Here is a 14,773-nt window from a genome sequence, read left to right as displayed (position 1 = left end):
CTGTGTGGCTTTCACCTATCAGAGTTTTGAGAACAGGCACAGGCTAAATATTCCCATTACTGCTGTTGCTGTGAAAATCTTTTATCTCTGGCCCACTTCTGTGCTTTTTCTTGAAAGTTGAAACTATGGCAAGCCGACTTATTAGCTTGCCTAATACTAACGTAGACAGGCACAGTTCATGACACAAGATATCTTCCCTTGGAGGGATCTTTGGAAGTACTTAAGATTGTATTTATGTCAAAATTGTGATTAGGTTGTGAACAATAATTTGGTTTTTGTTCTTACATGGATAGACAGTCTCTCTTAACATTACAGCCTATATCTGAGAAAGTCCATCATTTTCAACCCAGGTCCCACACCCACTGGAGTGACCGACGAAAGTAGGCATTGGTTAAATACAGCCCTTGGGCTAAACCCGCATTTAATACATGCTGGGTGAGATCCAGCTGTGCCTTTTCCTTTGCGTGTTGAGCAGGCTTGCTTTTGAGCCACCACGTCAGAGTTCAGTCGCAGGACCAGAGATCATGGGACCTGCCCAATGTAAACCATTTTACATTATGGCCTCTTAGAGAAAAAAAAGCTTTACCACAAATTCCTGGATCAAGGCACTATTTAATGTGTCAGGAATGCAGTCTACCTTCCTTCTAGTAAGTATTCTCTCCTGTCTACAAAATCCCAACAGCTTCTAATGCTGTCACTTTCTTGTCTAAATCTAGTTTGTCTTTGTCATTTCCATTTCAAGGAAAAGGCTACAATAAGCAGCCTTAGAGACGAGCATACGTTATACAAAAATCTACTAAACATTTTTTTAAACTAAAGCAACATTATTGGATCACTATCAGAATCTATTTTACTACCAAAATTGTATTTTAGCAACTCCAGATTTCCCTAAATTCCTATCTTACTGGCGAAATTGCTCTTTCTTCTGTAACTGCACAGACGCACTTCTAAATACCTCCATGCGTGCAGACTGCGGACTCTGTTCTTTCAGCACTGCTATTTTTCTACACTACAAACATTCTTTCCTTTTTAACGTGGGAAAGAGATGATTCTTTAGCCTTCTTTACATTTATGTAATTCTAAGATATAGTGCTCCTATTCACTTATTATACATACCTGGGTAGATGCAAAACTTAGAATTTCAAAGCAGCATCCAATTAAAAACAGTATCACAGGAAGAGGAATTGGAAAGTCTTTCAGGTGCATGTTCAAAAATGCTGCAAAAGTATATTTGTTACTGATAGGCAATGTGATATCAAATTTGTGGACTATTATGTGTTATATGACTTAATACCAAGGAAGTAGAATGGTATCTACTACTAATTTACTGTTTGCATATGATCGAGACCCTCTCTCATGCTTAAAGATATAATATCCATGTGATCATTAATTTATCAAATTTCTGCTTTACAACTCTTATGGTGGATTGCATTTCTTTAGAGACTTTAGTTAAATATTCCTAGAAGCCACTAATTCTTGTGTTAGTACTGATAAATTTGTAATTTTTTTATAACCACTATGAACCATATTGGTGTAGCATGCAATTCTGCAATAAAAGGTAATTAACTCTAACAAAACCATTCTCTGGTTTAGGAACAAAAAGAACTTAGTTAAAATTTACCCAATAGTAAGAATTCTAGTTCTTTATTACTAGTAATGGAAAATGAAACTACTTGTCCTAATTACATAAAAATCCTGGTTAATCATTACTAGCTACAGAGTATACACAGGAAAGACCAAAGTAAATAGTAGATTTCCGAGATTTGTTTGCCATTTCTGTGAAAAGACAGCATCTGAAAGTCTGATAGAATCAGAACATTTTCTTCTATTTACTTTGTTTTCTTATTATTTAGTATAATCTCCAAAGAGGTTAACGGAAGTGAAGAAAAACACTGTTTCCAGTTTCTATAGTCGTCATAGTCATGGTCTTCTTCTCCTTCTCCTTATCCTCCTCCTCCTCCTTCTCCTTCTCGTCCTCCTCCTCCTCCTCCTCCTCCCTCTTCTCCTCCTCCTCCTCCTTTTCCTCTTCTTCCTCCTCCTCCTTCTCCTCCTCCTTCTCCTTGCATTTCTTTCTCCTCCTTTTTCTTCATAAAAGCTAGATATGGGCTTTTATATTTACAAAAAAATTTCAATCCTTCTATTTTCACCTTTGATCCTTCTGTCTATATCCTTAAATCATATTAGTTACTGTAAGCTAAGTTATGACCTAGTAGTAATTGTGCTGTGAGTGCCTTAGACCTGACAGAGGCGAGATATACTGAAGACAGATATGAAACATCTCTTCCCAAAGGCAGAGGATTGCTTCTTCCTGTTGAAAATATTACAGAAAATGTATGAATGTAGGTATAAAAATTCTAATTTCCTAGTATTACAGGTCCTTTCTTTAGTTCTATATGATAGCGTTTACAAGATGTATTCATAGACTAGACTAAGGAGAGGGTCTTTTTAAGCTTACCTCCAATAGTACAGATCAAAGACAGTATCAGGATGATTTCAGGGAGGTCCTGAGGAGTGCTCAGAAACACACTTTTGAGAAGATCCAGCCATGCACTACTTAGTTTGACACTTCTGGTTGTAGTTAAATTCTCTGCAATTTCTTCCATCCTCTTGTTTAATTACAGTCTGTCTGCCTCCAATCCTATGTCTCTCCGCAAAACTCAGAGGCGACCAAAGGAAATACACGTTTTCTTCTTGGTGTCCTCCTAATGCATTGCTAAAAAAGAAGAAAATCACATATTTCTCCCTTAATTATCTCAAGTCCTCACTTGCAGTCTGTGAACATTAAGGAAGCCTCTCTTCTCTGTGATGCTTCCAACGGAAATGAAACGGAAAAGCCCAATCCCCAGGTGATGGGGGCTTGCCCATGATGCCATGGATTTTCTTAAAGTGCTGAGTGCTACCTGGTCACTGCCCACCTTGCACCTGTGCCCCTTCCCAGGACGTTTCTTCACCTAACCTTTCTGTCACCACTGAAACCTCAGCTAGTGCAATTTACTCAGATCTACAAACACAACACTGAGAGATTCATTTTCGGTTCACCCAACTGTTTGCAGTGGGGAAGGAGCATTTTCATTTGCATCATAATTCCAACAAGACAGCAATAATAGACAATGCTGATAGAAACTAGAGCTTTCTTTTATCACAAGAGGAGCACCCACAGGTCAGGAGTCTGGTAAGACTTCAAAACAATGAACAATAGCCACATACAGAGAACTTATCTCTTCCCTAGGTAAGGCAGTTTTACAAAGGTCTTTAACTTCCTTCAAGAAATCATACCTTGTGGGATGTGACAAGGATTCCGTATGCCCCTGCTACCTCAAATACACACACACACACACAAACACACACATACACGGTATACTTTTCTGGTTACAAACGATATTTTGAAATAAATTAACATATGCATGTTGTTAACATTGAAATATATGTGTAAGCAAACAGTAAGACAAATCACCCACATGAACTTCATACAGTGGATTTCTATGCTCTCTTTATAAGAGACGAATTTATTTTCTTGTAAGGATGCTGTTTGATGCTTTCTCCCTGTTACTGTATCATCAGCATTAACTAGACCTCTGGGCAATGTTCAGTGAGTGGATCACATGAGCACAAACTCCATGATCAGGCTCCCTAAACACAGAGGTCTGGCAAGTGTCAAAGCCTGCTTTCTCCAACCCATTAATTTGTTTTCAGATCTCTTTAATTGCCCAGTCAGTGTAACCCCTCTCTCTGCATTGATTATTTTCTGAAATCCCCTAGTGAGTTATAACGATACAGAGTAGTCTGTTCAGAGGTCGCCTAGATGTCCCAGGTGACTTAATATGTAGCTATTTAACAACCACTGCATCTGTCCCGGTCCATGGGCAACAACTATTCAGTTTACAGTCTTATAGACAAGTTCTGACTTTGATAAGGTTTAGTGACAAAAATGCCTACAATTAGTAATTGTCTGTTACTTCAGACAACATCTGAAGTCAACAAATTTTGTTATCTGTAGAAGTTAGGGTGACTATTCGCTCTGTGGAGCCATGGGCCACCTAGGTAAAATGATACTGCAAAGAATTCCCTATAAGATCTGGACTTTGGATCACTTTGGAAAGGGTTTATGACTGTGGTTCTTAACCTTTGGAATGTTATGACCCCCTAATAGAGTTCCTCATGTTATAGTGACCCCAAATATAAAATTAGTTTTGTTCCTACTGCATAACTATAATATTGCTATTGTTATTAATTATAATGTAATTATTCAATACTCAGATGTTTAGGCAATCAAAAGGTCATTTGATCACCAAAGGGATCATTACCTGCAGGTTGATAACTGTTGGTCTATAAGATGAGACTACCCTATAAACTGGGCGAATCAAGGACAGTTCTGTCACTAGGTCTCTCAATAAATCTTATCTAGGGGGAGAGTGGACCTATGTAAATGACACCATGTCACATGACTTTCACAAGTATCTTATTTCTGTCTAATTTTGCTCATGTTTTGCTTGTTTGTTTGTTTGAGACATAGTCTCACTATTTAGCACTAGTTGGTCTTGAACTCACAGAAGTCTCAGAAGTAGTTCCAGCCTTATGCCATTGACATCTCCAAATAACAGGGATTATGGGAGGAAATTATCTCTACAAGTTAACAATGTAAATCCATTTTCACAAGTGTTCAAAGAAACTGTGAAGTATTTTAAAACTGATAAACTACTTATTAAGTTTTAGTGAAATAAAAGTTAAGATTACCACTTATCATTTAGATGAAAATTATGAGAATTAAATGCCTATCTTATATTAGAGATAGATTTATATTATTAAATGAAATAACCTCTTTATGTTTATGTTTATGTTTATAAAAAGATTATTAATATTGACAAATATTCAGTGTTGATATTGTCAAATAGATATTCCAATATTCTTTTGATTGGACCATGTAGTCTGACCATATTCAATTCTCATAACCTTTACTTTGTGTAGAGACCAAGGACCAATGGGAAAGATCACCTTCTAGAAAGAGAAACAACAGGGTTCTCACCATCCAGAGCCCAGGAGTGTCCTGGAAAATGTGAGGAGGGGAGGCCAGGAACTTCCTCTCTCTCCAGAACTGTCCAAAACCAACTGCAACCTCACTGACAGTTACTTGATCCAAGCTCCGCCCCTACTCTTTACCTATTGGCTGAAGTTTCATAACTCCTGACCTGATTGGCTGATGAAAACAGCATCCTTTTCCTGTTTATTAAAGGCATTTAAAGCTATAAAACTGTGCTATTTAAAAAACAACAAGGAACCGTGAAAAGACACGGTGAAAAGAAACTGTATTACTTATGTATATTTAACCTGTTGCAATGAGTTTAAGGCCAGGAACCTAAAGAACAGTGTTTTCTCTGCATTCAAGTAGGTGGAAGACTGCTGTATAGGGTGAGGTTGTAAATATTTTGAATGCAGGATTTCTGGTTGGGGGTTTGAAGCACGGGTTTAAGACGTTGGTTCTCGGCATCTTAAAAAAATGTAATCTAGATAGACAGAGAAAGTAGCTTCTCAGTCACTCTGTGGCAAGTGTAAAGATGTTTTCAGAAATGGTAATCTATAAATGGTATTTTTTCAAATTTATATAAATAGTAATTTAATTGAAATTATTTAGCAGTATTATTGTGTATATAGGAGGGCTACTGATTTTTTTGAGTTGATCTTGAATCCTGCCACATTACTGACCATATATATCAGCTGTAGGAATTCCCTGGTAGAATTTTGGGGGTCAATTATGTAAACTATCATATCATCTGCAAATAGCAAATGTTTGACTTCTTCCTTTCCAATTTGTATCCCCTTGATCTCCTTTTGTTGTCTTATTTCTCTAGCTAGAATTTCAAGAACTATGCTGAATAGATATGGAGAGAGTAGACAGTCTTATCTTGTTCCTGATATTAGTGGAATTGCTTTGAGTTTCTCTTCATTTAATTTGATGTTGGCTGTCAACTTGCTGTATGTTGCTTTTATTATGTTTAAATACATACTTTGTATCATGAAGGGGTGCTGAATTTTGTCAGCGTCTAATAAGATGATTATATGTTTTTTTATTTTTCAGTTTATTTATATGGTTGATTGTATTGAGATATTTTTGTATGTTTAACCATTCCTGCATCTCTGGGATGAAGCTGACTTGATTGTGGTAGCTGATTTTTTTATATATATTCTTGGATTTGGTATACCAGTATTTTATTGTGTATTTCTTGCATCAATGTTAATGAGGAAGATTGGTCTGTAATTCCTTTTTTTTTTCAAATTTCCTTATTTATTTATTTATTTATTTATTTATAAGAATTTCCACTTCTTCCCCTCATCCCAATACCCTGCCGCTCGCCCCACTCTCTGTCCTCCTCCCTCTCCAGTCCCAAGAGCAGTCAGGGTTTCCCGCCCTGTGGGAAGTCCAAGTTCCTCCTCCCTCCCTCCAGGTCCAGAAAGGTGAGCATCCAAACAGACCAGGATCCCTAAAAGCCAGTCCATGCAGATGAAACAAGACCCAGTACCATTGTCAATGGCTTCTCAGTCAGCCCCCATGTCAGCCAAATTCAGAGAATCCGGTTTGATCACATGCTTATTCAGTCCCAGTCCAGCAGGCCTTGGTGAGCTCTCATTTGATCAGTCCCCTTGTATCAGTGAGTGAACACACCCTTCGCGGTCCTGAATTCCTTTTTCATGTTCTCCCTCCTTCTGTTCTTCATTTGGACCTTGGGGGCTCAGTCCAGTGCTCCAATGTGGGTCTCTGTCTCTATCTCCATCCATCATCGGATGAAGGTTCCCTCTGGTCCTGCCTTCCTTGCTCATGTTCTGCCTCCCTCTGCTTCTCATTTGGACCTAGGGAGTTAAGTCCGGTGTTTCAATATGTGTCTCTGTCTCTATCTCCATCCTTCGCCAGATGAAGGTTCTATGGTGACATGCAAAATATTCATCAGTATGGTTATGGGCCAAGGCCAGTTCAGGCACCCTCTCCTCTGCTGCCCAGGGAACAATCTGGGGACCTCTCCTTGGGCCTGGGAACCCCTCCATAATCAAGTCTTTTGCAAACCCTAAAATGGCTCCCTTAGTTGAGATATTTACTTCCCTTGTCCCATAACCATCCTTCCTCCCTCCCCTCCTTTCATTCCCCCAAGCAATCCCCAATCCTCCCCCTCTCCCTCTCCCTAACCATCTCCCCTTACTTCCACTCCCCACCCCGCCCCCCGTGCACCCAAGTTTGCTGGCAATCTTGTCTACTTCTAATATCCAAGAGGATAACTATATGATTTTCTTCAGGTTCACCTTCTTATTTAGCTTCTCTAGGATCACGAATAATAGGCTCAAAGACCTTTAACTATGGCTAGAATCCACTTATGAGTGAGTACATACCATATTCCTCTTTTTGGGTCTGGGTTACCTCACTCAGTAAAGCATCTTCTATTTTCATCCATTTGCATGCAAAATTCAAGATGTCATTGTTTTTTACCGCTGAATAAAACTCTAATGTGTATATGTTCCACACCTTTTTTAACCATTCTTCTACTGAGGGTAACCTAGGTTGTTTCCATGTCGTGGCTATTACAAATAGTGCAGCTATGAACATAGTTGAACAGATACTTTTGTAGTAAGATAGGGCATCTCTTGGGTAAATTCCCAAGAGTGGAATTGCTGGGTCCTGAGGGAGGTTGACTCCCAGTTTCCTGAGTAATCGCCACACTGATTTCCACAGTGGCTGCACAAGTTTGCATTCCCACCAACAATGGATTAGTGTTCCTCTCACTCCACATCCTCTTTAGAATAGGCTATCATTGGTGTTTTCGATTTTAGCTATTCTGACAGGTGTAAGATGGTATCTCAAAGTTGTTTTGATTTACATTTCCCTGATCGCTAAGGAGGTTGAGCATGACCTTAAGTGTCTTTTGGCCATTCGAAGTTCATCTGTTGTGAATTCTCAGTTCAGTTCAGTACCCCATTTTTTAATTGGGTTAATTAGAGTTTCAGTGTCTAGTTTCTTGAGTTCTTTGTATATTTTGGAGATCAGACCTTTGTCTGATGAGGAGATTGTGAAGATCTTCTCCCAGTCTGAAGGTAGCCTTTTTGTCATACTGACAATATCCTTTGCTTTACAGAAGCTTCTCAGTTTCAGTAGGTCCCATTTATTCATTGATTCTCTTATTGTCTGTGCTACTGGGGTTCTACTTAGAAAATGGTCTCCTGTGAATATATCTTGTAGACTACTGCCCACTTTCTCTTCTATCAGGTTCAAAGTGGACAGATTAATGTTGAGGTCTTTAATCCATTTGGACTTGAGTTTTGTGCATGGTGATAGATATGGATCTATTTTCATTCTTCTACATGTTGGCATCCAGTTATGCCAGCACCATTTGTTAAAGATGCTTTCCTTCTTCCATTGTATACCTTTAGCTCCCTTGTCGAAACTTAGGTGTTCATAGGTTTGTGGGTTAATATCCAGGTCTTCTATTCGATTCCATAGGTCGACTTCCCTGTTGTTATGCCAATACCAAGCTGTTTTCAATACTGTTGCTCTGTAATAGAGTTTGAAGTCAGGGATGGTATTGTCTCCAGAAGTTCCTTTATTGTATAAGATTGTTTTAGCTATCCTGGGTTTTTTGATTTGCCATATAAACTTGATTATTGTTCTCTTAAGGTCTGTGAAGAAGTTTGATGGGATTTTGATGGGGATTGCATTGAATCTATAGATTGCTTTTGGTAGAATTGCCATTTTTACTATGTTGATTCTCCCAATCCAAGAGCAGGGAAGGTCTTTCCATTTTCTGGTATCCTCCTCAATTTCTTTCTTCAAAGACTTAAAGTTCTTGTCAAATAGGCCTTTCACTTCCTTGGTTAGAGTAACCCCAAGATATTTTATGCTGTTTGTGGCTATCATGAAAGGTGATGTTTCTCTGATTTCCCTCTCTGCTTCTTTATCCTTTGTGTACAGGAGGGCAACCGATTTTTTTGGAGTTGATCTTGTATCCTGCCACATTACTAAAGGTGTTTATCAGCTGTAGGAATTCTTTGGTAGAGTTTTTGGGGTCGCTTATGTACACTATCATATTGTCTGCAAATAACGAAAGTTTAACTTCATCCTTTCCAATTCGAATTCCCTTGATCCCCTTATGTTGTCTTATTGCTATTGCTAGAACTTCATGCACTATATTGAAGAGGTATGGAGAGAGTGGACAGCCTTGTCGTGTTCCTGATTTTAGTGGAATGGCTTTGAGTTTCTCTCCATTCAGTTTGATGTTAGCTGTCGACTTGCTGTAAATAGCTTTTATTATATTTAGGTATGATCCTTGTATCCCCAATCTCTCCAACACCTTTATCATAAATGGTGTTGAATTTTGTCAAAAGCTTTTTCAGCATCCAGTGAAATGATCATATGGTTTTTTTTCTTTCAGTTTATTTATATGATGGATTACATTGATAGATTTGCGTATGCTGAACCAGCCCTGCCTCTCTGGGATGAAGCCCACTTGATCATAATGGGTGATTTTTCTAATGTGTTCTTGGATTCGGTTTGCCAGTATTTTGTTGAGAATTTTTGCGTCGATGTTCATGAGTGAGATTGGCCTGTAATTTTCTTTCTCGGTTGTGTCTTTGTGTGGTTTTGGTATGAGGGTAACTGTAGCTTCATAAAAAGAGTTTGGCAATGATTCTTCTGTTTCTATATTGTGAAATACATTAAGGAGTGTAGGTATTAGCTCTTCCTGGAAGTTCTGGTAGAATTCTGCATTGAAACCATCTGGTCCTGTCCTTTTTTTGGTAGGGAGATTTTTGTAAACAGCTTCTAGTTCTTCACGACTGACAGGTCTATTTAGATTTTTCAAGTGGTCATGGTTCAACTTTGGTATATGGTACTTATCTAAAAAAATGTCGTTTCTTTTACATTTTCCAATTTTGTGACATACAGGCTTTTGTAGTAAGATCTGATGATTCTCTGAATTTCCTCTGTGTCTGTTGTTATGTCCCCCTTTTAATTTCTGATCTTATTAATGTGCATGTTCTCTCTCTGCAGTTTGATTAGTTTGGAAAGGGGTTTGTCAATCTTGTTCATTTTCTCCAAGAACCAGCTTTTTGTTTCATTGATTCTTTGGATTGTTTTCTGTGTTTCTATTTTGTTGATTTCAGCCCTCAGTTTGATTATTTCCAGTCTTCTACTCCTTCTGGGTGAATCAGCTTCTTTTTTTTCTAGAGCTTTCAAGTGTGCTATTAAGTCTCCAATGTGTGCTTTCTCTGCTTTCTTTCATTTGCACTTAGTGCTATGAACTTTCGTCTTAGCACTGCTTTCATAGTGTCCCATAGGTTTGAGTATGTTGTGTCTTTATTTTCATTGAATTCAAGAAAGACTTTAATTTCTTTCTTTATTTCTTCCTTGACCCAGGGGGGGGGGATTTAGTAGTTGACTGTTTAACTTCCATGAGTTTGTTGGCTTTCTGGGGGTAGCATTGTTGTTGAATTCTAACTTTAATCCATGGTGATCTGACAAGACACGGGTGTTTATTAATATATTTTTGTATCTGTGGAAGTTTGCTTTGTTACCGAGTCTGTGGTCAATTTTCGAGAAGGTTCCATGAGCTGCAGAGAAGAAGGTATATTCTTTCCTATTTGGGTGGAGTATTCTATAGATGTCTGTTAAGTCCTTTGATTCAATACCTCCAATAATTTTCTTATTTCTCTGTTAGGTTTCTGTCTGATTGACCTGTCCATTGGTGAGAGAGGTGTGTTGAAGTCTCCTACTATTAGTGTGTGTGGTTTGATGACTGCCTTGAGTTCTAGAAGTGTTTCTTTTACATATGTGGGTGGCTTTATATTAGGGGCATAGATATTCAGGATTGAGACTTCTTCCTGATGAATTGTTCCTGTTTTGAGTATGAAATGTCCATCTCCATCTCTTCTGATTGATTTTAGTTTGAAGTTGATTTTGTTAGATATTAGAATGGCCATACCCGCTTGTTTCTTAAGTCCATTTTCTTGGAAAACCTTTTCCCAACCCTTTACTCTGAGTAGGTGTCTGTCTTTGTGGTTGAGGTGTGTTTCTTGTAAACAGCAGAATGTTGGATCCTGTTTTTGTATCCAGTCTCTAAGTCTGTGCCTTTTTATAGGTGAATTGAGTCCATTGATATTAAGTGATATTAATGACCAGTGGTTGTTGACTCCAGTTATTTTTTTTTGGGGGGGTAGAGTTTATGTGTTTCCCTTTTTTGAGTTGTGCTTGTGAAGGGTCGCTAGATGTCTGAGTTATTGTAGGCAGTGTTGGGAATGTTGGATTCCTTGGGTTGTGATTTTCTTTCTAATGTTCTCTGTAAGGCTGGATTAGTAGTTACATATTGTTTAAATTTGTTTTTATCCTGGAATATTTTGATTTCTCCGTTGATAGTGAACGTTAGCTTGGCTGGGTATTGTAGTCTGGGCTTGCATCCATGGTCTCTTAGTTTCTGTAGTACCTCTATCCAGGACCTTCTGACTTTCATGGTTTCCATAGAGACGTCTGGTGTAAGTCTAATAGGTTTACATTTATAAGTTATTTGATCTTTTTCCTTTGCAGCTTTTAATATTCTTTCTTTAATCTGAATGCTTTGTGTTTTGATTATTATATGGAGAGGGGTTTTTTTTTTTTTTTGATCCAGTCTATTCGGTGTTCTGTATGCTTCTTGAACCTTCATAGGAATATTGTTCTTTAGGTTGGGAAAGTTTTCTTCTATAATTTTGTTGAATATATTTTCTGAACCTTTGATCTGCAATTCTTCTCCTTCTTCTACCCCTATTATTCTTAGATTTGGTTTTTTTTATTATGTCCCAGATTTCCTGAATGTTTTGTGATGAGAATTTGTTGGATTTGCTGTTTTCTTTGGTCAGAGTGTTTATTTTCTCTATGGTGTCTTCATAATCTGAGATTCGTTCTTCTATCTCTTGTATTCTATTGGTTATGCTTGTTCCTGAAGTCTCTGTTTGTTTACCTAGATTTTCCATATCCAGCCGGCCCTCGGTTTGTGTTTTCTTCATTGCTTCCAATTCAGATTTCAATTCTTGAACTGATTCCATTACCTGTTTGATTTTTTTTGGCTTCCCAGGGTATTGTTTACGAATTTACTCATTTCTTCAAACTTTTTGTTATATTTCTTTTCCATTTCTTTACTCATTTCTTCAATCTTTTTATTATATTTCTCTTCCATTTCTTTAAGTGAGTTATTCATACCCTGTTTAAGGGACTCTATTGCTTTCATAATGACACTGTTTTCCACTTCTTCCGGAACAGGGTGTTCAAGTCCTTCTGTAGTAAGATCGCTGGGATCTGGTGTTTTCATGTTGTTTTTCAGATTGTTTGAGGAATTCTTGCCTTGGTACCTGCCCATCTCTTCCTTCAGATGCTCTCCAATGGCTCTTCCCTCCTCTGGGTCTTCTGCTACAGGGTCAGTGCCCCTTGCCGGCCATGAATCTCCCTGCCTGCAGGCTGACCTTGCTGCAGGCAGGCTATTAAAACAAAGGAACTCCCTCCTGCCCGGTTGCACTCACTGCCCCATTCCAGCGGTGCCCACACAGGCTGGGTTGGAGGATTTTATTCCCTGAAAAAGGGAGAGAGGAAGGGAAGGGGTTCCTTGCTGAAAGCGGGGATGGGGTAGGAGGAGAGAGGGCTTAGCTGGGGGAAGCCGCCTTTTTGGAATACCCAGGGAGATAAGGGTGGTGGGAAAATTGTCTAATCCCTTACTGGGCTTCTGTGGCGGGTCAGGAGCATGTTTACCTCTCCATTGTATCTTCTGCTACAGGATCAATGCCACTTGCTGGTCAGAAATCTCCCTGCCTGCAGTCTTACCTTGCTGCAGGCAGGCTATTAAAACAAAGGAACTCCCTCCTGCCTGGTTGGTTGCACTCACCACCCCGAAAAAGGGAGGGAGGAAAGGAAGGGGTTCCTGGTTGAAAGCGGGGATGGGGTAGCTGTAATTATCTTTCTTGATTCAGTCTTTTGTGTTTTCGGTATTAGGTAGTCTCATAAAATGAATTTGGTAATGTTCTTTCTGTTTCTATTATGCAGAATAATTTTAGGAGTATAGGTATTAGCTCTTCTTTGAAGTTCTGGTAGAATTCTACATTGAAACCATCCGGGCCTGGGTTTTTTGTTTGTTTGTTTATTTGTTTTTTGGCTGTTGATGTTATTTCCTTACAGGTTATAGTTCTATTTAAATTGTTCACTTAGTCTTGATTTAATTTTGATATGTAGTGCCTGTCCAGAAAATTTTCCATTTTTTTTTTACATTTTCCAATTTTGTGGAGTACAGGCTTTTTTTGTAGTATAATCTAATGATTCTCTGGATTTCCTCAGTGTCTGGTGGTATGCCCCCCTTTTTTATTTCTGATTTTGTTAATTTTGATGTTCTCTCTTTGTCTTTTGATTAGTTTGGATAAGGGTTTGTCTATCTTGGTGATTTTTATCGCAGAACCAGCTCTTCGTTTCACTGATTTTCTGTATTGTTTTATTTCTTTCTATTTTATTGTTTTTTAGCCCTTAATTTGATTATTCCTTATCATCTACTCCTCCTGGGTGAGTCTGCTTTTTTGTTGTTGCTGTTGTTGTTCTAGAGCTTTCAGATGTGCTGTTAAGTTGTTAGTGTGAGATTTCTCCACTTTCTTTATGTAGGCATTTAGTGGTATAAACTTTACTCTTAGCAATGCTTTCATAGTGTCCCATAGGTTTGGGCATGTTCTGCATTCATTTTCACTGATTTCTTGGAAGTCTTTCATTTCTTTCTTTATTTCTTTCTTGACCCAGGGGTGGTTCAACTGGGCACTGTTCAATTTCCATGAGTTTGTAGGCTTTTTGCAATTAGTGTTTTATTGAATTCTAAATTAAAATCATGGTGATTCAGTAATATACAAAGGGTTATTCCAATTTTTTTTGTATCTGTTGATGTTTGCTTTGTTACTGAGTGTGTGGTCAATTTTAGAGAAGTTTCCATGAGGTACTGAAAAGAAGGTATATTCCTGAGTGCTTGGGTGAAATGTTCTATAGACTTCTGTTAAGTCCATTTGAGTCATGACATCTGTTAGTTCTTTCATTTCTCTTTTAAGTTTCTGTCTGGTTGATCTGTCCATTGGGGACAGGGTGGGTGTTGAAGTCTCCTGCTATGAGTATGTGTGGTTTGATGTGCGATTTAAGCTTTAGTAATGTTTCTTTTACATATGGGAGTGCTCTTAAATTTGGGGCATTGATGTTCAGAATTGAGACTTCATCTTGATGGATTTTTCCTGTAATGAGTATGAAGTGTCCTTCTCCATCTCTTCTAATAGATTTTAGTTTGATGTCTATATTGTCAGTTATTAGGAGAGCTACACCCACCTGTTTCTTAGATCCATTTGATTGGAAAACCTTCTTCCAACCCTTTACTCTGAGGTAATATCTGCCTTTGAGGTTGAGGTGTGTTTCTTGTATACAGTAGAAGGATGAATCTTGCTTTCATATCAATTTTCTTAATCTGTGTTTTTTTATAGGTGAATTGAGTCCATTGATACTAAGGAATATTAATGATCAGTGATTGTTAATTTTGTTATTTTTTGGTGGTAGTGTTTGTGTGTTTCCCTTCTTAGGGGTTTGCTGGTGGGAGGTTATCTGTTGCCTGTGTTTTGAGGGTGCAGTTATATTCCTTGGGTTGGAGTTTTCCTTCTAGTACTTTCTGTAGGGCTGCATTTATGGATAGGTATTGTTTAAAGCTTTTTTTTTCCCATGGAATATCTTGCTTTCTCCATTGATGGTGATTGAAAGCTTTGCTGG

At 38.2% G+C, this 14,773-nt stretch overlaps 1 protein-coding gene across 5 annotated transcripts in view; it reads right to left on the bottom strand.

Annotated features, from left to right (window-relative positions):
* The window catches only part of Slc9c1 (solute carrier family 9 member C1), an 88,180-nt gene extending 83,062 nt beyond the window's left edge, over positions 1-5,118 (bottom strand). For 4 of the 5 annotated variants that reach the window (XM_087900445.1, XM_087900428.1, XM_087900432.1 and 1 more), the window contains exons 1-3: positions 5,024-5,118; positions 2,456-2,713; positions 1,117-1,217 (exon numbers count right to left, since the gene is read on the bottom strand). In XM_087900445.1, coding sequence (XP_087756571.1) covers positions 1,117-1,217; positions 2,456-2,603 — 249 coding nt within the window. In that variant the 5' untranslated portion in view covers positions 2,604-2,713; positions 5,024-5,118. Of the gene's footprint in view, positions 1-1,116; positions 1,218-2,455; positions 2,714-5,023 lie in introns of those variants that run through there. The other variant, XM_087900441.1, reaches the window with a different exon arrangement.
* Between the last annotated feature and the right edge of the window lie 9,655 nt (positions 5,119-14,773).

The sequence above is a fragment of the Myodes glareolus genome, chromosome 2 (genome assembly GCF_982192425.1).
Source record: "Myodes glareolus chromosome 2, mMyoGla1.1, whole genome shotgun sequence".
Lineage (NCBI taxonomy): Eukaryota > Metazoa > Chordata > Mammalia > Rodentia > Cricetidae > Myodes > Myodes glareolus.
Note: the sequence above shows the minus strand (reverse complement) of the source record. Positions and strands in the feature narration are given on the sequence as shown.